Here is a 24,294-nt window from a genome sequence, read left to right as displayed (position 1 = left end):
AAATCACTCCAGCCAAATCAACACCAATGCTCGAATGCTGTGGATGAGGATTATTATTAACTCCACTATGACCCCTTTCATACATCGACTATGAACTGTACAGCTCATTCGCTCTATCCAGAATCTGCTGACACAATGAAGCCTAAAGGCAAGGTTCAAAGTTACTTTATTTATACCCATAGGTAGATTTGTTTTGTAGTGGTTTAAAACATATACTTACAAATAGTATAGATCTGTAATATAAAATGTACACTATAATTTTTACCCATTTGTACTGCATGGAAAATATTGATAATTTTTTAAAAACCTTTATGTATGTATACATTTAATGTTCATTACTTCCCAATATGGCACAAAGATATTCACATTAATTAATGCTTTTTAAAAATTATTTAAATAAAAATCTTTACTAACAGAGTGGAACAGAACTTAACTGGGTGGAAAATCTTTGTTTCCAATTCTACAATCTGATAATTTCTATCTTTTATTGTCACTTAGAATGACTGGAACTCCAAATAATGGGGTATTACAGAAATTGGATGTCAGCTGTATGTCCTCCTTGATTTCCTTGAATTGTGAAAACTGAAGGAAACAGAATATTACATTAAATGTGTGCACAAGGTTCCATGTCACATGGAACATGAAATGTAGAGCATAATGAGAAGAGACAAAGCATACTTCAGTTCAGAATAATAGAGGAGACTTAAATAAGAAATATTTTATTTTGGCTATTTTGTGATTCATATAAAAACAATGAAACACCTTAGCACATTTCCTAAACATAAAAAATCAGTGGAAAATAAGCAGTTGGTAACAACAACACAAGATTGTTACAAGTTAACATCAAACATGAACTGGTAATTAACATTAACAAACAAACCATCTCATGAATGGCATGAGGTTGATGGGCATCTAGACTACATTTGCTCTTCAATTAACCTCCTTGTGGTAGGACTGAGCTGCAGATATGATTTATTGACAGCATTTGTCTCCTCTGTCAGGCAAAGTACCTGGCTGTCATCATACCAACTGATCTCTTTCCTTGGGCTGGGCCAGTAGTATTTGTTGATTCCTTTTTTATGGAGACAGTTCACTTCAATGTTCCCATCTTCCACTTTGGTGATGATGCCAGGATAATAGTCATGGTCATATTTGACCACACACCATCGACCAAGATGGTCACCTGTGATGACTTCTGGCTGCCATGCCATTATGGCTCCTTTCCTGTGAGTTTCCTCATCAGGTTGCAAGATTGCCCCTTTTACATCGAAACATGGGCAGTTATTCAGCCCTTCCTCTCTCTGGCACACACAGATGATGTCCCTGTAGTGGATTTTGCATTTACAGCTACTGATCACCTGGTGGATCCTCATAGTTCCCTTCACCACATTCAATGGGGGAACCTACAGTGTGTAAAAAGGAAAAAGACAAATGACAAAGATGTTTCTTAGGGAGTATACCTCATAACGCTGGCAGTATTCCATCACCTGAAATCACCACACCATTTGGTATGATTTCAAGTAAGTATTTGTACCCTTGTTATAGTGAAAATACACCATGAATAACTGTGAGAAACTGTACAAAAACCTTTGTACAAGGTTTGCTCGAGGTGATTGGTGATGGGTCTTGGGTTGACTCCGTTGCCACCTCTTTCTGTATTTTCCTGTTTTTGCTTTTTGTTTTGCCAGAAGAACTGTAAGCTTTTCAATTTCTTTTTCCAGCCTTTGTTTAATTCTTCTTTTCTGACATTGGCCTAACTTTCTTTGCCTAAAACAGAAAAAAATCACAACACATGTTTAAAAGGCATTTCTAGTCTCGTGTTTTAAGAATGAACCTACAGTAACTTAAAGTCAGTCGAAAGCCAGCTAGGGTACTTCCATCTGAGGAAGTTCCGTCTGTTCGCTCCGTATTGCGCCTGCTGTATTTACCCCCTCGCTCCTGTTCCTCTCTTTCCTTTTGCTCCTTGAAACCCGACACCAGCTGCTGAGGATACAGCGGTATGTATTAACAAAGAAGGCGCTTATTGCTAACATATTGTTTCTCTGGTCGTGCTAGCATGTGTTGTCAGGAAAAGCAGTCAATTGGTCATGTCCATCAGATTCATGACATGGTCAAGCTTTAAATTGTCTTTTTGCTAATGTGTATAATTAAGATACAGAAAAGAAAAAGGCAGAAAAAGAAAAAGGATTGTTTTTCAAGATATCCAGTGAGGGATATTATTGTAAAAATCTCAGTCTATTTAATGAAAAAGATATATTTTTTATGATTCAACTTTATTGCTCAATTTACACAAAAAAGTATTTTAATCATTTTGAGCCCAGTCTTTACCACTGCACCCTTCTGGTTTAGAGTAGGCAGTTGCAGGAGGCATCAGTTTCAGAGAGAGCACAGGAAGGTTCAGAGATAAGCAATTAAATAAATGTAGGTTTAAAATGTACTATTTTTAGTTACATGTGAAATAAGTAAATTGAAGCAGTGTGTACAGGTACATCTATTGTGTAAATGTGCAAAAATGTTTGCCAGTCATTTCAGAAAGTGAAATCATTGTTTTACATAGAATCATTCCACATACAGTAAAATATTTAAAGATTTAGTCAGTCAGTCAGTCATTTTCTACCGCTTATTCCATAGTGGGTCGCAGGGGAGCTGGTGCCTATCTCCAGCAGTCTATGGGCAAGAGGCGGAGTACACCCTGGACAGTTCACCAGTCCATCGCAGGGCAACACACAAACAACCATGCACACTCATTCATACACCTAAGGTCAATTTAGAGTGACCAATTAACCTAACAGGCATGTCTTTGGACTGTGGGAGGAAGCCGGAGTACCCGGTGAGAACCCACGCATGCACAGGGAGAACATGCAAACTCCATGCAGAAAGACCCCAGGCTGGGAATCAAACCCAGGACCTTCTTGCTGCAAGGCAACAGTGCTACCAACTGCACCACCGTGCAGCCCATTTAAAGATTTAATTTTTTGATTGGTCTAATGTGATTTTCTAGTTTTCTGACACTGAAATTTGTTTTATTTTTTATTTTTTTACCTGTAAGCCATAATCATAAAAATTACAAAAAATTAAATTTAAAGATTTAATTTTTTGTAATTTTTATGATTATGGCTTACAGGTAAAAAAATAAATAAAACAAATTTTAGTGTGTCAGAAAACTAGAAAATCACATTAGACCAATCAAAAAAGGATGTTTTATGCACAAATGTCAGGCTTCTAAAAAGTATGTCCTTTTGTTTAAGTGTCCTGTCTGGCTCAGAATTGTCTGAGTGCCAAGAAGAAGCCCAACAGATTTACTTTCACAAGTGGAGAACTACGGCTAACTCTATAATACTCCACTTTATAATAAACTTTATTATAAACTGCTTTGGGATTATTTTAATTGCGATGGACACGGAGACGGAAACAAAAAAGATGAAGAAAAGAAGCAAGAAAGAGAAAGGTGGGTCACAACTTCCATTTTTTAAAGCATTCTTTGCCCACAGCATTTTTTCACACCTGCCTAAAACTTTTGCACAGTACTGTATTTACCAGGTTTTCAATTTGTTTACTCCAATCTGGAAAATGTATTATATTATTTTTTGAAGGATGTCAGGGTTGTTCCAGATGGATGTACATCTGCATAGGATTAGTGAAAACCCTGTCAATTTTAGACACTTCCAACATGGTGTCAGAGGAGCTGATATTGAGGCTTTTAAAGCATACATGTCGTTTTATGTTGGAGCTAATAAATGGTAGGTCTGAAAATTTAATATTTTTGCATAGTGTCTGTTCTGTCTAGCCAGGGTTCATCTAGAGAACTGTTTAAACAATTTTGAGATGTATTGTAGCCCATTGGCTAAGAATTAATGATGAACGTTTGGCAGAACTAGTCCTTCCTTTATCTTTGGCCTTCTGTAGCGTTTGTTGTTTGTTTGTGGAGGTTAAGCTTTCCAAAGAAATTCAGTAATGAGGATTCCAGAGATCTAAACCAGTCAGATAACTTTTATTTGGGGTCATTGACAATAAGTAAGCAACCCTTCCCATGACTGATATGGGTAGAGATTTCCATCTAGCAAAATCATCTACCACTATTTTAAAAGCGGGATCTGGTTTAGTTTGGTTACATCTGACAATTATTAATACCCAAATATGTAATATTCCCTGACTGTAGTTGTGTATTAAGGGAATTGTGGAAAGAACAATCAATTAGATTTAACCAATTAATAGAATAATCTGAAACTCTTGAGAAAGAATTTATCAACCCTGAGAGAGGTCCGCTGGAGAAAAAGTAATACATCATCTGCATAAAGACTGATGTTATGTTCGATAATCATGCATTTTATGCCTTTTATATCATTAGTTTACCAGATTGCTGCCTATTGTTTAATAAAAAAATCTAATAATGAATGGAAATTTGGCATCTCTAAAGACAGGACCTGGAAGATGTTTATTTGCCTAGATACATGCTGTTGGGAAACTGTAATTTTTTTAACCAGCTCATGGAAGTGTCCAAAGCCAAATTAACTCAAGGTTGCAAACAAGAATTTCCATTTGGCTATTAAATGTTTTTTCTGCATCTAGAGATAATACATTAGTCTCAATGTTTTTACTGTAGGAAGTCTATTAAAAAATTAAGTAATCTGTGTGAATTTATGGATGAATGGCTCCTATTTATAAAACCTGTTTGGTCAGGATGTATAATGAGAAGAGTAACCTTTTCTAGTCTTTTTGCGAGGGCTTTACAGATTTGCCTACTTCTATGCACTCAATACTTGGTTCTGCCTCCTCTTGCGTGAATTACTGCATTAATGCAACATGGCTTAGGACGATCAGCCTGTGGCACTGAGTAGGTGTAATGGAAGCCCAAATTGCTTTGATAGCTGCCTTCAGGTCATCTGCCTTGTTGGGTCTGGTGTCTTATTTTCCTTTTGCCCATAGGTTTTCTATGGGGTTCAAGTCAGGGGGGTTTGCTGGCCAATCAGGAACAGGAACACCATGGTCATTGAACCAACTTTTGGTACATTTGGCAGTGTGGGTAGGTGCCCAATCCTGCTGGAAAATAAAATCAGCATCTCCATACAGCTCATCAGCAGAGGGAAGCATGAAGTGCTCTAGAATTTTGTGGTAGATAGCTGCATTGACTGTGGACTTCAGAAAACACAGTGGACCAACACCAGCAGATGACATTTTTTAATGAATTTTGCTTAACAATCCTCAAGGCTGCAGTTCTCCCTGTTGCTGGTGCACCTTTTCCTACCACACTTCTTCCTTCCACTCAATTTTCAGTTAATATGCTGGGATACAGAAGTCTGAACAACCAACTTCTTCAGCAATGACTTTTTGTGGCTTACCCTTGTGAAGGGTGTCGATGACTGTCTTGTTAAGTCAGCAGTCTTCCCCATGTGCAGCCTATGACTCAGAGTGAGATACCATTTAAAGGCTCAGGAAAGCTTTGCAGGTGAAATAATTGATTAGGGTGCAACACCATTTTCCGAGTTTCCAATAAAGAATTTTTTCACATTATTCAAATCTTCTAAGACACGGAAGTACGGGTTTTCATTATCTGCAAGCCATAATCATCAAAATTATAAGAAACGAAGGCTTGGAACATATCACTTTTTGTAATGATTCTATATATGAGTTTCACCTTCTAAAATTACTACATATTGCACTTTTATGCAATATTCTAAGTTTTTAGATGTAGCTATATGTGATGTTCCTTTTCATCACAGATGTTATATCACTTTTATATGCATACGTAACAAACTTAACAAATCTTTTAGAATTATGCATCTCGGGTAAAAAACAGTGACAGCTAAAAAACGGTATCTAAAACCAGAAGGAAAAAACCTTTCAAAAAGGCATTGTTTCAACTACAAAAGAGGGAGAGAAGTTTAAAAAAAAAAAAAATATGAAGGATGGTACTAGAGCTATTCCAACAACTTGCCTCCTAGCCCAGCGTCATCCTAAAATTGAAGTCTAATAGAGTAATTAATTTAGCAATGAACGTGCAGTAATAATTAAAAAAATATAGCTATGTAGTTCATACTGACAAGATTTTTTAATGATGATGCAAAAACACAGGAAAGTTTTATTTTACTGCCTTTCAAATAATAAAATCAGACTGGTAAATAAAAATATATCATTGGCGAGGCACACATGTTAATTGAAAGATTGTCGTTAATGTACATTTAGGCAGAAGGCTGAGACAAGACTTCATCCGGCTCCTCCTTTGGCCTCTTGTTGCATTTTATTTTCTGCGCATTTGACCTCTTCAACTCATGCTCCTCAATCCGCTGCTGCTTCTTCTGCAGGTACACTGACACATTGTCAAAGCCCACTTTATAGAGGTGCTCAAAGTGGTTTGTAATGCTTCTGAAATCTGTAGTGAAAAATAGAGCATGTGAAGAGAAATGCAGCTTTAAAGAGACACACTAAACTCCACTGTCATTGCAGCTAATTCCACAAACTGCTTTTAAAAGCCTGATATAATGTATTAACCATATGAGCTCCACATACCCAGCTGTGTTGTGTGGTATGTTAAAAAGCCAGGTATGCACAGGTAAAGTGCAAATATTTAAAACCTTTTTTTAAAATCAACATTTATATTATGATACAACAACTATTCAAATCTACTGTAGTTTGCAGCTCTAAACTTGAGGTAAACATAATTAGGCAAACTTACCATCTGTTGTGCTCCAGTGTGTTCTGAGGATGTCAGTCACTCTGCTGAGGATGCTGTTCTCAGTTTCACACTAGAAGCAGTAGAACACATTTGTAAGCCACCTTTTACTGAATTTTTGTAGAAACACAGAATTGAAATATAAATCCTATCCATAAAGAGACCTGATCAAATTGTGTTGGTGAGAAACAGCATTATACTATTGTGTTATGTTAAAAACTGCAGGGCAATATTCAACAACTGAAAAGCATCTGCTAAAACCATATATTTAGATACAAATGAACAAAATGAAAAATATCCTTTTTTTAATATCGGACAGACATTAAATCATTTAAAACGTTTTCTGTTTTGAGTCAGCATTTCCAAAGAGAAATAGAAAAGATAATCTTGTCATCTTTTAGTTTTTTTTAATTCATAGGTTTACATATACAAATATAACTGCACCTTTAGTTTTTTTTCCCAAAGCCATTATATATTAAGCAAACTAGATACACATCTGTAAATAAATGTTAAGCAGTGGTGGCTGTCCCATAAGGGGCATCGCCCTCCCTGATAAGAGGGGGAAATGTATAATATATTTTTACAAATTCTGTTTACATACATATATATTCTCTCTCCCCGAATAGCCAAATTAGACAAAAATAGAGAAAAACGCTTGTGCAGGTGGCGCAGTCAATCAGAGGGATGATGGCAAACTTAACGAGCGAGGTGCAGCTTCTACTGCATTCAGTGAGATCCTTATTTATCTACCCATTCGCAAGAAGGAAAGTGGAGGAGAAAATCTGGGTTAAGGAGTTGGGACCCGATAGGCTCGACATTATCATCAACCAGCAGACCACGGAGAAAAATAAAGTCCATAACTGTAGTTTTTGCAAGAGTTGGTTCGAGCGCAAGTTGTGGCTGACTGGCTGTGGAATAGCCAATGCACTTTTCTGTTTTCCCTGCATTCTTTTTAGAAGTGCTAAATGTGATTTAACATGGACAAAGTCTGGACAAACTGACTTTACAGTGCCTTGCGAAAGTACTCGGCCGCCTTGAACTGGTCAACCTCTTGCCACATTTCAGGCTTCAAACATAAAGATATAAAATTCAAATTTTTTGTGAAGAATCAACAACAAGTGGGACACAATCGTGAAGTGGAATGATATTTATTGGATGTGTCAAACTTTTTTAACAAATAAAAAACTGAAAATTAGGGCGTGCAATATTATTCGGCCCCTTTACTTTCAGTGCAGCAAACTCACTCCAGAAGTTCAGTGAGGATCTCTGAATGATCCAATGTTGTCCCAAATGACTGATGATGATAAATAGAATCCACCTGTGTGTAATCGAGTCTCCGTATAAATGCACCTGCTCTGTGATAGTCTCAGGGTTCTGTTCAAAGCGCAGGGAGCATCATGAAGACCAAGGAACACACCAGGCAGGTCCGTGATACTGTTGTGGAGAAGTTTAAAGCTGGATTTGGATACAAAAATATTTCCCAAGCTTTAAACATCCCAAGGAGCACTGTGCAAGCAATCATATTGAAATGGAAGGAGTATCAGACCACTGCAAATCTACCAAGACCCAGCCATCCCTCTAAACTTTCATCTCGAACAAGGAGAAAACTGATCAGAGATGCAGCCAAGAGGCCCATGATCACTCTGGATGAACTGCAGAGATCTACAGCTGAGGTGGGAGAGTCTGTCCATCAGTCGTACACTGCACAAATCTGGCCTTTATGGAAGAGTGGCGAGGAGAAAGCCATTTCTCAAAGATATCCATAAAAAGTCTTGTTTAAAGTTTGCCACAAGCCACCTGGGAGACACACCAAACATGTGGAAGAAGGTGCTCTGGTCAGTTGAAACCAAAATCGAACTGTTTGGCCACAATCCAAAACGATATGTTTAGCGTAAAAGCAACACAGCTCATCACCCTGAACACACCATCCCCACTGTCAAACATGGTGGTGGCAACATCATGGTTTGGGCCTGCTTTTGCAGGGACAGGGAAGATGGTCAAAATTGATGGGAAGATGGATGGGGACAAATACATGACAATTCTGGAAGAAAACCTGTTGGAATCTGCAAAAGACCTGAGACTGGGATGGGGATTTATCTTCCAACAAGACAATGATCCAAAACATAAAGCCAAATCTACAATGGAGTGGTTCACAAATAAACGTATCCAGGTGTTGAAATGGCCAAGTCAAAGTCCAGACCTGAATCCAATCGAGAATCTGTGGAAAGAGCTGAAGACTGCTGTTCATGAACGCTCTCCATCCAACCTCACTGAGCTCGAGCTGTTTTGCAAGGAAGAATGGGCAGGAATTTCAGTCTCTCAATGTGCAAAACTGATAGAGACATACACCAAGCAACTTGCAGCTGTAATTGCTGCAAAGGGTGGCGATACAAAGTATTAACGCAAGGGGGCCGGATAATATTGCACGCCCCACTTTTCAGTTTTTTATTTGTTAGAAAAGTTTGACACATCCAATAAATTTCATTCCACTTCCTGATTGTGTCCCACTTGTTGTTGATTCTTTACAAAAAATTCGAATTTTATATCTTTATGTTTGAAGCCTAAAATGTGGCAAGAGGTTGACCGGTTCAAGGGTGCCGAGTACTTTCGCAAGGCACTGTAAGTATCTTTCCAAACGCATTAAAAAGCATGAACAATCAAGACTTTATACGGAAAACTGTGTCAAGCTAGCTGTGCTCAGAAAGATTAGCAAAGCGGCGCAGCTGAATGATGGACACTGCCTTGCGGTAAGAAGACACAAGAGGTTGAATCGTCATTTTATCTAAACTCATTGACTGTATTAAGTTTTGTGGTGCTTTGGAACGGGTAGTGAGTGGGCCTGATGAAAAGGATGGTGTTCAATTGTATTTGTTCTCTCACTGTTGATTCCATTTCATATATTTGGATTAGGTAGAGAAATGTATTGGTACATCAGCGCCAACAAGAATATTTTTCAACAGCCGCCACTGATATTGGGGGAACACCTAAAACACTGACTTCTTCGGATCTTTTCATCATGTCACATAAGGAAATATGAGATATGAGAGTATATCATGAGAATTGTTGAATTTCCCAGAGTTTGTTCACCCTTGAGCACAGCATCCAGACGCCTATTCTCAGATAACCCTCACTGTAGAAGGAACAACATGAGTGTTTCTTCAAATGCCTGAATCAATTACATTTTCAAACAAAAATTCTTAACCATCACTTCCGTAATACTTGGCCAAATTCAAAAATGTATTAAGAATATATGGTAATTTATAAAATTCCCTAAATATTCCCAGATTACCATATCTGGGAATGTTACATATGTGGCGACTGTGACGATGGTGAGGGGTTTGTCTTGTAACCCATCGGTTGCCGGTTCGAGCCCCCACTATGTCTGTCTCAGTCGTTGAGTCCTTGGGCAAGACACTTCACCCACCTTGCCTACTGATGGTGGTCAGAGGGCTCGGTGGTGCCTGTGTACGGCAGCCTTACCTGTCAGTGTGCCCCAGGGCAGCTGTGGCTACAATGTAGCTCTCCATTGTCAGTGTGTGAATGTGTGTATGAGTGGGTGAATGACTGAATGTAGTGTGAAGCCCTTTGGGGTTACTGGGGATGTGATAAAGTGCTATAACAGTACAGGCCATCTATATGTGGAATGACATACATTGTTTATCATGTCCCCAGATATGACTTTTGTAAATAGAATCGTTAACTATAATTTCAATATTAGTAATAATGACCAAAATTTAAAAACATTTACTTAAATTCCATAGGTTGTCAGAAAAATCTCAAAATACTGTCTATATATATATATAGAACATCTTTAATATGAAGAATATGTCTACATTTCTTCAGCCACTACACTGCCAATTTTCTCATAAACATTCATTTACAATCTCCACAACTGATCACTATATATCTTTATAAATGAATTGTACAGAAATGGGCAGTCCAAATTTAACAATGTTTATTGGGGATTATAGGCATTGTCTACATAGGTAGTGTGTAAAACCCCAGGATGTTTGGCTAAACAGAACTGGAGATACAGCTGCTAGCTTTATTACCAAACGGCATACGTTGCACTGACGTGCTTTGAGACAAAACTAGGACTAGAAAAGGCACTTTTCAGAATTATCCACGGAACATATACTGAAGGTTTAAGCTCTCTAGGTACCACAAGTAGTTTTTGGGAAATTGTTTTATAACTTGGGGCTGCACGGTGGCGCAGTTGGTAGCACTGTTGCCTTGCAGCAAGAAGGTCCTGGGTTCAATTCCCGTCTGGGGGTCTTTCTGCATGGAGTTTGCATGTTCTCCCCGTGCATGTGTGGGTTTTCACCAGGTACTCTGGCTTCCTCCCACAGTCCAAAGACATGCCTGTTAGGTTAATTGGTCTCTCTAAATTGCCCTTAGGTGTATGAATGAGTGTGTGCATGGTTGTTTGTGTGTTACCCTGCGATGGACTGGTGACCTGTCCAGGGTGTATCCCGCCTCTCGCCCATAGACTGCTGGAGATAGGCACCAGCTTCCCTGTGACCCACTATGGGAACAGCGGTATGGAAAATGACTGACTGACTGGAATGTATGTACCTGACTTGAAATATGTATGATTCGACTAAATTGACTTAGCCCATTTTAAAGTTATACACCTTTCACACAATGCAACAGAAACCAACACTCGCCAATTATTTTTACCTCTGTATTCCTCCCTCCCTGTTCGATGGAGTAAGGGGGAGTCAAGTTTTGCCTAAAGCGGCTAAGTTGAGGTGCAAACACACCCTCCATTTCTGCTACCTGTGCGACCCCTTCTCTTTTCCTATGGTTATAATCAGTCTGACACAGAGAGGTACCCTCAATCCTTGTGGTTTTTAGTGTAACAATGGGCACCAGTGGGCTCTAGATGGACAAACTTTATTAGTTTATTATTTTACTTAGTACCCCTACACATAGCCCATTCTAAAATGACCAAACTAACACCCAGTAGTTTATTCTAACCTCCAAACAACCCCGCTACATCCAAACCCTTTGTGAAGTGCCTTGAGACGACATGTGTTGTGAAGTGGTGCTATATAAATAAAACTGAATAAAACTGAATGTGTGTATAAATGTGTCAGAACTGTACCTCCCAGGAGTTTTGTGTGAGAGTGTGGATTTGGAGCGGAACCTCTCTAGAGTTTAACAGCACCCAGAGCCGTCCTTCCAGGTCAAAGTCTATGTCCAGAGGATTATGGGGAAGCTGGAGTTGACTGTGAGGCACCAACTTCTCATCGCTGTTTTGGTCCAGGGTGAAAATGTAAACCTTCATCACTCTGAGAACACATAGGAAGACAAAAAATGTGAGAGACTCTTTTTCTAACTGGGCAGCAGGTGCTTTTACAAGTAACCTTTATTTTCATGACTATGAATATTGTAGCTTCACACTGAAGGCATCAAAACTATGAATTAACACATGTGGAATTATATACTGAACAAAAAAGTGTGAAACAACTGAAAATATGTCTTATATTCTAGGTTCTTCAAAGTAGCCACCTTTTGCTTTGATTACTGCTACGCACACTCTTGGCATTCTGTTGATGAGCTTCAAGAGGTAGTCACCTGAAATGGTTTTCCAACAGTCTTGAAGGAGTTCCCAGAGATGCTTAGCAATTGTTGGCCCATTTGCCTTCACTGTGCGGTCCAGCTCACCCCAAACCATCTCAATTGGGTTCAGGTCCGATGACTGTGGAGGCCAGGTCATCTAGCGCAGCACCCCATCACTCTCCTTCTTGGTCAAATAGCCCTTACACAGCCTGGAGCTGTGTCTGGGGTCATTGTCCTGTTGAAAAATAAATGATGGTCCAACTAAACGCAAACCGGATGGAATAGCATGCCGCTGCAAGATGTTACGGTAGCCATGCTGGTTCAGTATGCCTTCAATTTTGAATAAATCCCCAACAGTGTCACCAGCAAAGCACCCCTACACCATCACACCTCCTCGTCCATGCTTCATGGTGGGAACCAGGCACGCAGAGTCCATCCGTTCACCTCTTCTGCACCGCACAAAGACACGGTGGTTGGAACCAAAGATCTTAAACTTGTACTCATCAGACCAAAGCACAGATTTCCACTGGACTAATGTCCATTCCTTGTGTTCTTCAGCCCAAACAAGTCTCTTCTGCTTGTTGCCTGTCCTCAGCAGTGGTTTCCTGTCAGCTATTTTACCATGAAGGCCTGATTCACACAGTCTCCTCTTAACAATTGTTCTAGAGATGTGTCTGCTGCTAGAAGTCTGTGTGGCATTGACCTGTTCTCTAATCTGAGCTGCTGTTAACCTGCGATTTCTGAAGCTGGTGACTCGGATGAACTTATCGTCCGCAGCAGGGGTGACTCTTGGTCTTCCTTTCTTAGGGGGGTCCTCATGTGAGCCAGTTTCTTTGTAGCGCTTGATGGTTTTTGCGACTCCACTTGGGGACACTTTCAAGGTTTTCCCAATCGTTCGGACTGACGGACCTTCATTTCTTAAAGTAATGATGGCCACTCGTTTTTCTTTACTTACATAATTTGTATTATGGCAAGAAAAAAGCAGCTGACAGTCTATTCAGTAGGACATCAGCTGTGTACTGTATCCACCTCCTACACAACACAACTGATGATCCCAACCCCATTTATAAGGCTTGAAATCCCACTTATTAAACCTGACAGGGCACACCTGTGAAGTGAAAACCATTTCAGGTGACTACCTCTTGAAGCTCATCAACAGAATGCCAAGAGTGTGCGTAGCAGTAATCAAAGCAAAAGGTGGCTACTTTGAAGAACCTAGAATATAAGACATATTTTCAGTTGTTTCACACTTTTTTGTTCAGTACATAATTCTGCATGAGTCAGTTCATAGTTTTGATGCCTTCAGTGTGAAGCTACAATATTCATAGTCATGAAAATAAAGACAACTCTTTGAATGAGAAGGTGTGTCCAAACTTTTGGTGTGTACTGTATATACATGTATAGCTCTGTGCAAAAGTTGAGTGTTCCATTTATTTTTTTGAGCAGTGTATATACACACATATATGTGCACACACACACACACATACACATATATATACTCGTACTCGTCGTCTTCCGCTTATCCGGGACCGGGTCGCGGGGGCAGCAGACTCAACAGAGACGCCCAGACGTCCCTCTCTCCAGACACCTCCTCCAGTTCCTCCAGGGGGAGCCCAAGGCGTTCCCAGGCCAGCCGAGAGACATAGTGCCTCCAGCGTGTCCTGGGCCGTCCCCTGGGCCTCCTCCCGGTGGGACGTGCCTGGAACACCTCCCGAGGAAGGCGTCCAGGAGGCATCTGGTATAGATGCCCGAGCCACCTCAACTGGCTCCTCTCGATGTGGAGGAGCAGCGGCTCTACTCCGAGCCCCTCCCGGATGACCGAGCTCCTCACCCTATCTCTAAGGGAGTGCCCGACCACCCTACGGAGGAAACTCATTTCAACCGCTTGTATCCGGGATCTCGTTCTTTCGGTCATGACCCAAAGTTCATGGCCATAGGTGAGGGTAGGAACGTAGACCGACCGGTAAATCAAGAGCTTCGCTTTTCGGCTCAGCTCTCTCTTCACCACAACGGACCGGCAGAGCGCCCCCATTACTGTGGCAGCCGCACCGATCCGTCTGTCGATCTCCCGCTCCATTCTTCCCTCACTCGACCCCATGAAGACCCCGAGATACTTAAACTCCTCCACTTGAGGCAGGAACTCCCCTCCAACCTGAAGAGGACAAGCCACCCTTTTCCGTTCGAGTACCATGGCCTCGGTCTTGGAGGAGCTGATCCTCATCCCAGCCGCTTCACACTCGGCTGCGAACCGCCACAGCGCATGCTGTAGGTCTTGGCTAGAGTGGGCCAGCAGGACCACGTCATCTGCAAAAAGAAGAGACGAAATCCACTGGTCCCCAAACCCGACCCCCCCCGGCCCTTGGCTGCGTCTAGAAATCCTGTACATAAAAGTTATGAACAGGACCGGTGACAAAGGGCAGCCCTGCCGGAGTCCAACATGCACTGGGAACAGGTCCGACTTAGTGCCGACAATGCGGACCAAACTCCTGCTCCGCTCGTACAGGGACCGGATGGCCCCTAGTAAAGGGCCCCCGATTCCATATTCCTGGAGCACCCCCCACAGGGCATCACGAGGGACACAGTCAAATGCCTTCTCCAGGTCCACAAAACACATGTGAACCGGTTGGGCAAACTCCCATGAACCCTCGAGCACCCTGTAGAGGGTATAGAGCTGGTCCAGTGTTCCACGGCCAGGACGAAAACCACACTGCTCCTCCTGAAGCCGAGATTCGACTATCGGTCGGACTCTCCTCTCCAATACCCTGGCGTAGGCCTTACCAGGGAGGCTGAGGAGTGTGATCCCCCTGTAGTTGGAACACACCCTCCGGTCTCCCTTCTTATGAAGGGGGACCACCACCCCAGTCTGCCAGTCCAGAGGCACTGTCCCCGACCGCCACGCAATGTTGAAGAGACGTGTCAACCATAACAGCCCTACAACATCCAGAGACCTGAGGTACTCAGGGTGGATCTCATCCACCCCCGAAGCCATGCCACCGCGGAGCTTTTTAACCACTACGGTGACTTCAGCCTGGGTGATGAAAGAGTTCAACCCCGAGTCCCCAGCCTCTGTTTCCACCACGGAATGCGTGATGGCAGGATTGAGGAGATCCTCGAAGTACTCCTTCCACCGCCCGATAATGTCCTCAGTCGAGGTCAGCAGTCTCCCGCCCCCACTATAAACAGTGTTGGCGAAGCACTGCTTCCCCCTCCTGAGGCGACGGACGGTTTGCCAGAATCGCTTCGAGGCCAACCGGTAGTCCTTCTCCATGGCCTCACCGAACTCCTCCCAGGTCCGAGTTTTTGCCTCTGCCACAGCCCGGGCCGCAGCACGCTTGGCCTCACGGTACCTGTAGGCCGCCTCAGGAGTCCCACAAGCCAACCACAGCCGATAGGACTCCTTCTTCAGCTTAACAGCATCCCTTACTGCCGGTGTCCACCACCGGGTTCAGGGATTGCCGCCACGACAGGCACCGCAGACCTTACGGCCACAGCTACGGGCAGCAGCATCGACAATAGATGCGGAGAACATGGTCCACTCGGACTCTATGTCTCCAACATCCCCCGGGATCTGGTCGAAGCTCTCTCAGAGGTGGGAGTTGAATACATCCCTGGCCGAGGGCTCTGCCAGGCGTTCCCAGCAGACCCTCACTATGCGCTTGGGCCTGCCAAGTCTGTCCGACTTTCTCCTCCTCCAGCAGATCCAACTCACCACCAGGTGATGATCAGTGGACAGCTCAGCCCCTCTCTTCACCCGAGTGTCCAAAACATGCGGCCAAAGGTCTGATGATACGACAACAAAGTCGATCATTGACCTCCTGCCTAGGGTGTCCTGGTGCCAAGACCACTGATGGACACCCTTATGTTTGAACATGGTGTTCGTTATGGACAATCCGTGACTAGCACAGAAGTCCAATAACAAAACACCACTCGGATTCAGATCGGGGAGGCCATTCCTCCCGATCACGCCTCTCCAGGTGTCGCTGTCGTTCCCCACGTGGGTGTTGAAGTCCCCCAGCAGAATAATGGAGTCCCCGGGAGGGGCACTATCCAGCACCCCCGACAGGGATGCCAAGAAGGCCGGGTACTCTGCACTGCCACTCGGCCCGTAGGCTGAAATGATAGTCAGAGACCTCTCCCCAACCCGAAGGCGCAGGGATACGACCCTCTCATCCACTGGGGTAAACCCCAACACGAGACGGCTGAGCTGGTGGGCAACAAGCGAACCCACACCAGCCCGCCGCCTCTCCCCGTGGGCCACTCCAGAGTAGAACAGAGTCCAACCCCTCTCAAGGAGATGGGTGGGTTCCAGAGCCCGGCCGGGTCCCGCGAGGAGCAACCCAGCCACCAGGCGCTCTCCGACGAGTCCCGACCCCATGCCTGGCTCCAGGGTGGGACCCCGGCTCCGCCGTACCGGGCGACGTCACGTGCCTCGATATTTTATTCTTCATGAGGGATTCTTGAACCACTCTTTGTCTGACCCATCACCTAGAGCCTGTTTGCCATGGGAGACCCTACCAGGGGCATTTAGGCCCCAGACAACATAGCCTTTAGGATAATTTGAGCACTCAAACCCCTCCACCACGTTAAGGTGGTGGTTCAAGGAGCCCTTAGGTGTCTGAATGAGTGTGTGCATGGTTGTTTGTGTGTTGCCCTGCGATGGACTGGCGACTTGTCCAGGGTGTACCCTGCCTCTCGCCCATAGACTGCTGGAGATAGGCACCAGCTCCCCCGCGACCCACTATGGAATAAGCGGTAGAAAATGACTGACATATATATATATACATATATATACACACATCCGTGCTGCAAATCTCCCATTCCACCACATCCCGAAGGATTGAGATCTGGTGACTTTGGAGGCCATTTGAGTACAGTGAACTCATTGTCATGTTCAAGAAGCCAGTCTGAGATGATTCGTGCTTTATGACATGGTGCGTAATCCTGCTAGAAGTAACCATCAGAAGATGTGTACACTGTGGTCATAAAGGGATGGGCATGGTCAGCAACAATACTCAGGTAGGCAGTGGCCTTGACACGTTGTTCAATTGGTACTAAGGGGCCCAAATTGTGCCAAGAAAATATCCCCCACACCATTACACCACCACCACCAGCCTGAACCGTTGATACAAGGCAGGATGGACCCATGCTTTCATGTTGTTGACACCAAATTCTGACCCTTCCATCAGAATGTCGGAGCAGAAATCGAGACTCATCACACCAGACATCGTTTTTCCAATCTTCTATTGTCCAATTTTGGTGAGCCTGTACGAATCGTAGCCTCAGTTTCCTGTTCTTAGCTGACAGGAGTGGCATCCGGTGAGGTCTTCTGCTGCTGTAGCGCATCCGCCACAAGGTTCAATGTGTTGTGCGTTCAGAGATGCTCTTCTGCATGCCTTGGTTGTAAGGAGTGGTTATTTGAGTTACTGTTGCCTTTCTATCAGTTCCAACCAGTCTGGCCATTCTCCTCTGACCTCTGGCATCAACAAGGCATTTGTGCCCACAGAACTGCGGGCTCACTGGATATTTTCTCTTTTTCGGACAATTCTCTGTAAACCCCTGAGGGATGGTAATGCGTGAAAATCCCAGTAGATCAGCAGTTTCTGAAATACTCAGACGAGCCCGTCGGGCAACAACAACCATGCCACGTTCAGAGTCACTTAAATCACCTTTCTTCACCATTCTGATGCTCGGTTTGCACTGCAGCAAATCATCTTGACCATATCTACATGCCCAAATGCATTGAGTTGCTGCCATGTGATTGGCTGATTAGAAATTTGTGTTAATGAGCAGCTGGACAGGAGCAGTTTATTTATATATACACATATATGTATATATACATCGTGACTCGCGTCAGGGATTTGGGATTTTTTGGGATTTTGTAGTATGAAGATGCATTATAAATTCTCAATCAATTCATCTCATCCACATCTATAGCAATCGCCTTTACCTGCAGGTGGCTTCCTGCGGTTGCGACCCTCGTGGTAAGCTAATGATAAATACATCCCAAAAAAGAAAAATGGCAGAAGAAAACAGAGTTTAATTCTGCATCAACAGATTCCTTTGCCTTCACTGCCATTGACGCTGAAGATCAAAGTCTTATCTTACAGCCCTGACTTAGGGAAGATCAGCATGGATGTTAAGAAATAAGTCACATTAAACAGGTATGAACACTAGCATTTAATTGGCCATTACTTGAATAAGATAATTGATATGCGGCGTTAATGCAGTTTTTTATTGTATGTTCAGGTGCCTCGCTTGATTGCTGGCCAACACAGAAACACGACTGAAGTACACTGAAAATACTTTGCAAAAACCTTCCGAATATATGGGTGTGGCGCTGGTGGTGCAAGGGATTAAGCATGTGAACCATGTACAGAGGCTTTAGTCCTCGACGTGGCACTCCCAGGTTTGAGTCCCGGCCCCTGCGACATTTGTCGCATGTCTTACTCTCTCTCCAACGCCATTTCCTGTCTACCTACTTTCAACAAAAATACTGGAAGAATAAAGACCACTAGTGCCGCACAGCACATCATTGGTTTTGTTAGTGTAAAGTGCCTTGCGAAAGTATTCGGCTCCCTTGAACTGTTCAACCCTTTGCCACATTTCAGGCTTCAAACATAAAGATATAAAATTCAAATTTTTTTGAAGAGTCAACAACAAGTGGGACACAATCGTGAAGTGGAATGATATTTATTGGATGTGTCAAACTTTTTAACAAATAAAAAACTTTAAAGTGGGGTGCAATATTATTCGGCCCATTTACTTTCAGTGCAGCAAATTCACTCCAGAAATTCAGTGAGGATCTCTTAATGATCCAGTGTTGTCCCAAATGACTGATGATGATAAATAGAATCCACCTGTGTGTAATCGAGTCTCCGTATAAATGCACCTGCTCTGTGATAGTCTCAGGGTTCTGTTCAAAGCGCAGGGAGCATCATGAAGACCAAGGAACACACCAGGCAGGTCCGAAATACTGTTGTGGAGAGGTTTAAAGCCGGATTTGGATACAAAAAGATTTCCCAAGCTTTAAACATCCCAAGGAGCACTGTGCAAGCAATCATATTGAAATGGAAGGAGTATCAGACCACTACAAATCTACCAAGACTCTAAACTCTCATCTTGAACAAGGAGAAGACTGATCAGAGAAGCAGCCAAGAGGTCCATGATCACTCTGGATGAACTGCAGAGATCTACAGCTGAGGTAGGAGAGTCTGTCCATAGGATAACAATCAGTCGTACACTGCACAAATCTGGCCTTTATGGAAGAGTGGAAAGAAGAAAGCCATTTCTCAAAGATATCCATAAAAAGTCTCGTTTAAAGTTTGCCACAAGCCACCTGGGAGACACACCAAACGTGGAAGAAGGTGCTCTGGTCAGATGAAACCAAAATCGAACTGTTTGGCCACAATGCAAAACGATATGTTTAGCGTAAAAGCAACACAGCTCATTACCCTGAACACACCATCCCACTGTCAAACATGGTGGTGGCAGAATCATGGTTTGGTCCTGCTTTACGTCAGCAGGGACAAGGAAGATGGTCAAAATTGATGGAAAGATGGATGCGGCCAAATACATGACCATTCTGGAAGAAAACCTGTTGGAGTCTGCAAGAGACCTGCAACTGGGACGGAGATTTATCTTCCAACAAGACAATGATCCAAAACATAAAACCAATTCTACAATGGAATGGTTCACAAATAAACGTATCCAGGTGTTGGAATGGCCAAGTCAAAGTCCAGACCGGAATCCAATCGAGAATCTGTGGAAAGAGCTGAAGACTGCTGTTCATGAACGCTCTCCATCCAACCTCACTGAGCTCAAGCTGTTTTGCAAGGAAGAATGGGCAAGAATTTCAGTTTCTCGATGTGCAAAACTGATAGAGACATACCCCAAGTGACTTGCAGCTGTAATTGCAGCAAAGGGTGGCGCTACAAAGTATTAACACAAGGGGGCCAAATAATATTGCATGCCCCACTTTTCAGTTTTTTATTTGTTAAAAAAGTTTGACACATCCAATAAATTTCATTCCACTTCATGATTGTGTCCCACTTGTTGTTGATTCTTCACAAAAAATTAGAATTTTATATCTTTATGTTTGAAGCCTGAAATGTGGCAAAAGGTTGAAAAGTTCAAGGGGGCCCAATACTTTCGTAAGGCACTGTAACTGAAAATGTGCAAGAATCATTTAAATTTTTAAATCAGTTATGACAATAGCAGGAACCTGAGGTGGAGCAACAGAAAAGCTTTAGCATCAGATTTACCTAGAAAGGTTTTAAAACAAAAACATAAAGGGCACTACTACCACTTTGGGCTTAGCCTTTTCTGAAGCAGTAGCATAAGAGTTGTGCAGGTCCAATTGGTGTATGTGTGTGTGAGGCACCAAGTCAGAGCAAATAGATTTCTGGGAATTTTCCACTCACCCCACGCACAGCACAGCTACATCACGGCCATCTGGGGAGCTGCTGACACGGAACACAGCAATATTCTGGAAGATAAAGAAAGACTTAACTGGCAGTGTACAAAAAGGAAAACGAGAACAAACATTCAAGGAAATCTAAATCATCGCACTCTAATAGAGCAATGTATGCATGTCGTTTATTTGCCCATATTATGACCAGATATGTCTTGTTTGTAGAGTCCAATCAAATACAGGTTTTTCTAATGCCAATACAGATTTTTTCAGATTTTTGTTTAAATCGTGGGTGGCCAACTTTTGATAAAGCTGGCTGATACCATTTTTTGCATATCTCCCGAATTGTGAATTATGGATCTGGTCAGCTGGTCTCTCAACGCAATTCATCAAATTTTTCATGAGGGGAAGACAGGGTAAGGGAGAGCCCTCTTGTCCAAATGGGACATTCTTCGCCGGATACAAAATGGACTCCTGGCAGAAGTGGAGGATTGCTTGTCTGACAATGATGTCAGTCGAGGACGTGGAAGATGTGTACATAATTGGATTTCTGATAAACTGATTGGGAAATTGGGAAAACGTCCATTGCAAGGCTGCCCGGCTTATGTGAAGGGATCTGCAGAGCTATCAACACTCAGAATGAAATGTTAAGGGAACAGAATCGCTAGCTGGATGTGATCCTACAAGATCGCAGGCTGGCTGCGGTTCCTGAACTCAGAGGTGAAATGGCAAAAACCTTGGAAAAGTTGCATGCTCGGATCTGGCGAAAGGCCAGAAATTTGGCTGTTTGGATTCACCATTGAGAAGCAACAGTGAGACTCTCAAGGCTGACGGAAAATTAAGAGTCAGCCTGAACCAAATAATTGTTGTTTTTCTGAATCTGGCTCCCCTGCACGGCCTTGATGGCTGACTATCTTCAACTTCTCCTGGAAGTTAAGTAAACATGACGCTTCGCACCCTCTGCCCCCTCCCTTCCCTGAGGACATCTGTGGACTTGCTCAGAACTGTGTGGCCGGTTCATGAACATTCCATCGTACCATCAATGACAATGGCCTCTGTGACAGTGCTTCATGGACCTACTTTGCACACACTCTCATGCACACACACACACGCTCATATACACATACGCACCCCTGACATACAGGCTTCACCGTATCTCTGCAATATGTTGTCTCGTATATGTGTTGCTTATTTGTGCTGAGTTTTGTTTTTGATATCTCAAACTATATCCTGCTAAGGATAAAGTGTGAAATTAGATTTTATTCCCTCCTCTTACCTAAAGTGGTCATTCTTAACCTCTGTTTACCTAAACGTGGCTTCATAGATTTTTAGATTGCTTAGGATTCTTAGAAGGATTGTATTACAACTATTTCATACTAGTAAAAGCCAAACATTATTAGTATTTGAAAGTTTGGACTACACTGTTTTATACCAGTGACCCAGCTTCTCTACTTAGACTTCAGTGAGTGCCCATGACTGTTATTATTTGAATGATGGGACCACAACTGCCTCATACCACCAACCTCAAGGATTAATATTATAATTTTTCTTCTAGCGCAGGATGAATTCCTTACCACAGAGGACTTAATGAGTTAATTACCTCTATTAGAAAGATTGGATTAAAACCAGCTCTTACCAATAAGCCCCCAAATATTTTTAATGTCATTTGATTTGTTTTTCTGTGTTTGATTTTCTGTATCATTGTAATGTTTTTTTTCCCTCATGTACAGCAGTTTGAGTGCCTTGTTGCTGAAAAGCGCTATATAAATAAACTTGACTTGACTAGCCAGATCTTTTAGAGATAAAGTCATCCATCTGTTGCCTGTTGAATTTTTTTTTATTAGTTTTTTATCCCCTAGACATGCCTGAATTGGGGTCGCCCAAGACATTTTTCTTCTATTTCTTTCCACCTGGCTCGATAATCAGGATTACACCAACAAAACAAGATTCTTAATTGGGCAGCTAAATAATAGTCTTTTAAACAAGGAAGTGTAACCTCCTTTAGAAGTCCACGCTTGCTTTTCATTAATTGGAGAGTTTGATACTTCTTGGCTTTTTCCCTTGCCATTCATATCGAGAAATTAATTTATCACAATCATTGAATTGCATATCAGATATTTCAATTGGAAGAGTCTGGAACAGAGATAGTATCCTCTGGAAGATATACATTTTAAACAGATTCATTTTGTGATTCAAAACTTAAAAATGGTATTAGATTCCACCTCCTGATATCCTCCTTTATCTTTATATTTAACCAATTGAAATTTAAGGCATATAGCCTTGTTAAGACTTTTGAGATGTTTACTCCAAGATATTTAACTCCAGTTCAGTTGACAGTTTGATTTTGTAGCTTTGCTTGGTTGGAGATTGAAGTTCAAAATTTGGGTTTTTGTGATATTTAACTTATAGTCTAAGACAATTCTAAATGAGTCTAGTAATGAGCACAGTTTTGGGACTGAACTCTTTGGGTCTGACATATAAATTAAAATGTCATCTAACCCTTCGATGCAGGTGCCCAGTGCGCCCTGACATTTTCGTGCTGTGTGTGACCCTCCAAGTCTATTAACTTGGGTGCCGTGAGAATACGTAGCTTCACGAGCACCATTAAGACATCCGAGAATGCGCTCCTCTGCGGTGTTAATCCGCTCTTCTGCTTCCTCCATCCTCTTGTGAATCTTGTTTATGTCTTCTCTTATTCCACTTAGTTGCTGACTGAAATCCTTACTAAATCCTCACAGGTCTTTCAGAATTAGGCTCAAGTTGTCATCATGGCTCGGCTCCGTGTCATCCTCCATGTTGCTGCTAGCTTGCGACAACTGACCGTCACCCTCCTCTACCTGTACTTTATTCTGTACCGCGCTTTTTCTTCCTTTCTGCTGCATTTTTGATCGCCCCGTAGTGTCTGTGCTCAGTTAGCCATGTCAATAAGTAAATTAGAGTTTCATTGGGCAGAAATTTCACCATGCTTTCAGGGAGCCCAATGCGTTATGCTGCCATTGCTGCCTCTGCTCAACCGAAAGTCTCCTAAATGCCCTACTTTCATGAGATAATATCAGTGTATTTACCCCATCTTACATCATTCAATTTTTCTCACATGGCCTTTTTTGAAAAATAATTGCCCACCCCTATACTATACCATAGAACATGGTGATGCCACCACAGAGTCAAAACAGGTCTTATAGACCACCCCCTGCAATCCAAAAGATTTCATTCTCCATAGCAGGTAGAGGCTACTGTGTCCCCTTCTGTAAAGAATATCAGTGTTTACTATGTCCCAATTTGAGATGTTTACAAGGAGGGTTTATGCTTGAAAATGCACAAATGTTTTTCCTGTAAACGGGGAGATGTGGTGTTGACTACAAACATGTAATTAACTACATGTCACTACAATGTGAGATCAGTGAGTCAGGAGGTTGGGAGAGGACACTGCTGGGCATTTGATTTGAAGATGTTGTTGCACTAGCTACATGTTTGTTGTGACTGTTCATTGTTTGGAATAACACCTTTAACCAAATCAGGAGTACTATGGTTAATATAACATATTTGAAAACAAAGTAGAAATGGCTATAAAGCTGTTGTGACTTATTTACAGTTGTATGTTGTTAAATATAAGTTATTTGATTATTATTATTATTCACTGAATTTGACA

General features: G+C 42.4%; 1 protein-coding gene across 3 annotated transcripts in view; it reads right to left on the bottom strand.

Annotated features, from left to right (window-relative positions):
• Positions 1–703: 703 nt before the first annotated feature.
• The window catches only part of wdr4 (WD repeat domain 4), a 64,605-nt gene continuing 41,014 nt past the window's right edge, over positions 704–24,294 (bottom strand). For 2 of the 3 annotated variants that reach the window (XM_047370881.1, XM_047370883.1), the window contains 4 exons: positions 20,656–20,720; positions 11,778–11,964; positions 6,674–6,743; positions 6,031–6,370 (listed from right to left, as the gene is read on the bottom strand). In XM_047370881.1, coding sequence (XP_047226837.1) covers positions 6,180–6,370; positions 6,674–6,743; positions 11,778–11,964; positions 20,656–20,720 — 513 coding nt within the window. In that variant the 3' untranslated portion in view covers positions 6,031–6,179. Of the gene's footprint in view, positions 1,404–6,030; positions 6,371–6,673; positions 6,744–11,777; positions 11,965–20,655; positions 20,721–24,294 lie in introns of those variants that run through there. The other variant, XM_047370882.1, reaches the window with a different exon arrangement.

Source organism: Girardinichthys multiradiatus, chromosome 7 (assembly GCF_021462225.1).
Source record: "Girardinichthys multiradiatus isolate DD_20200921_A chromosome 7, DD_fGirMul_XY1, whole genome shotgun sequence".
NCBI classification, from domain to species: domain Eukaryota; kingdom Metazoa; phylum Chordata; class Actinopteri; order Cyprinodontiformes; family Goodeidae; genus Girardinichthys; species Girardinichthys multiradiatus.
This window is presented reverse-complemented; position numbering and strand designations above follow the sequence as displayed.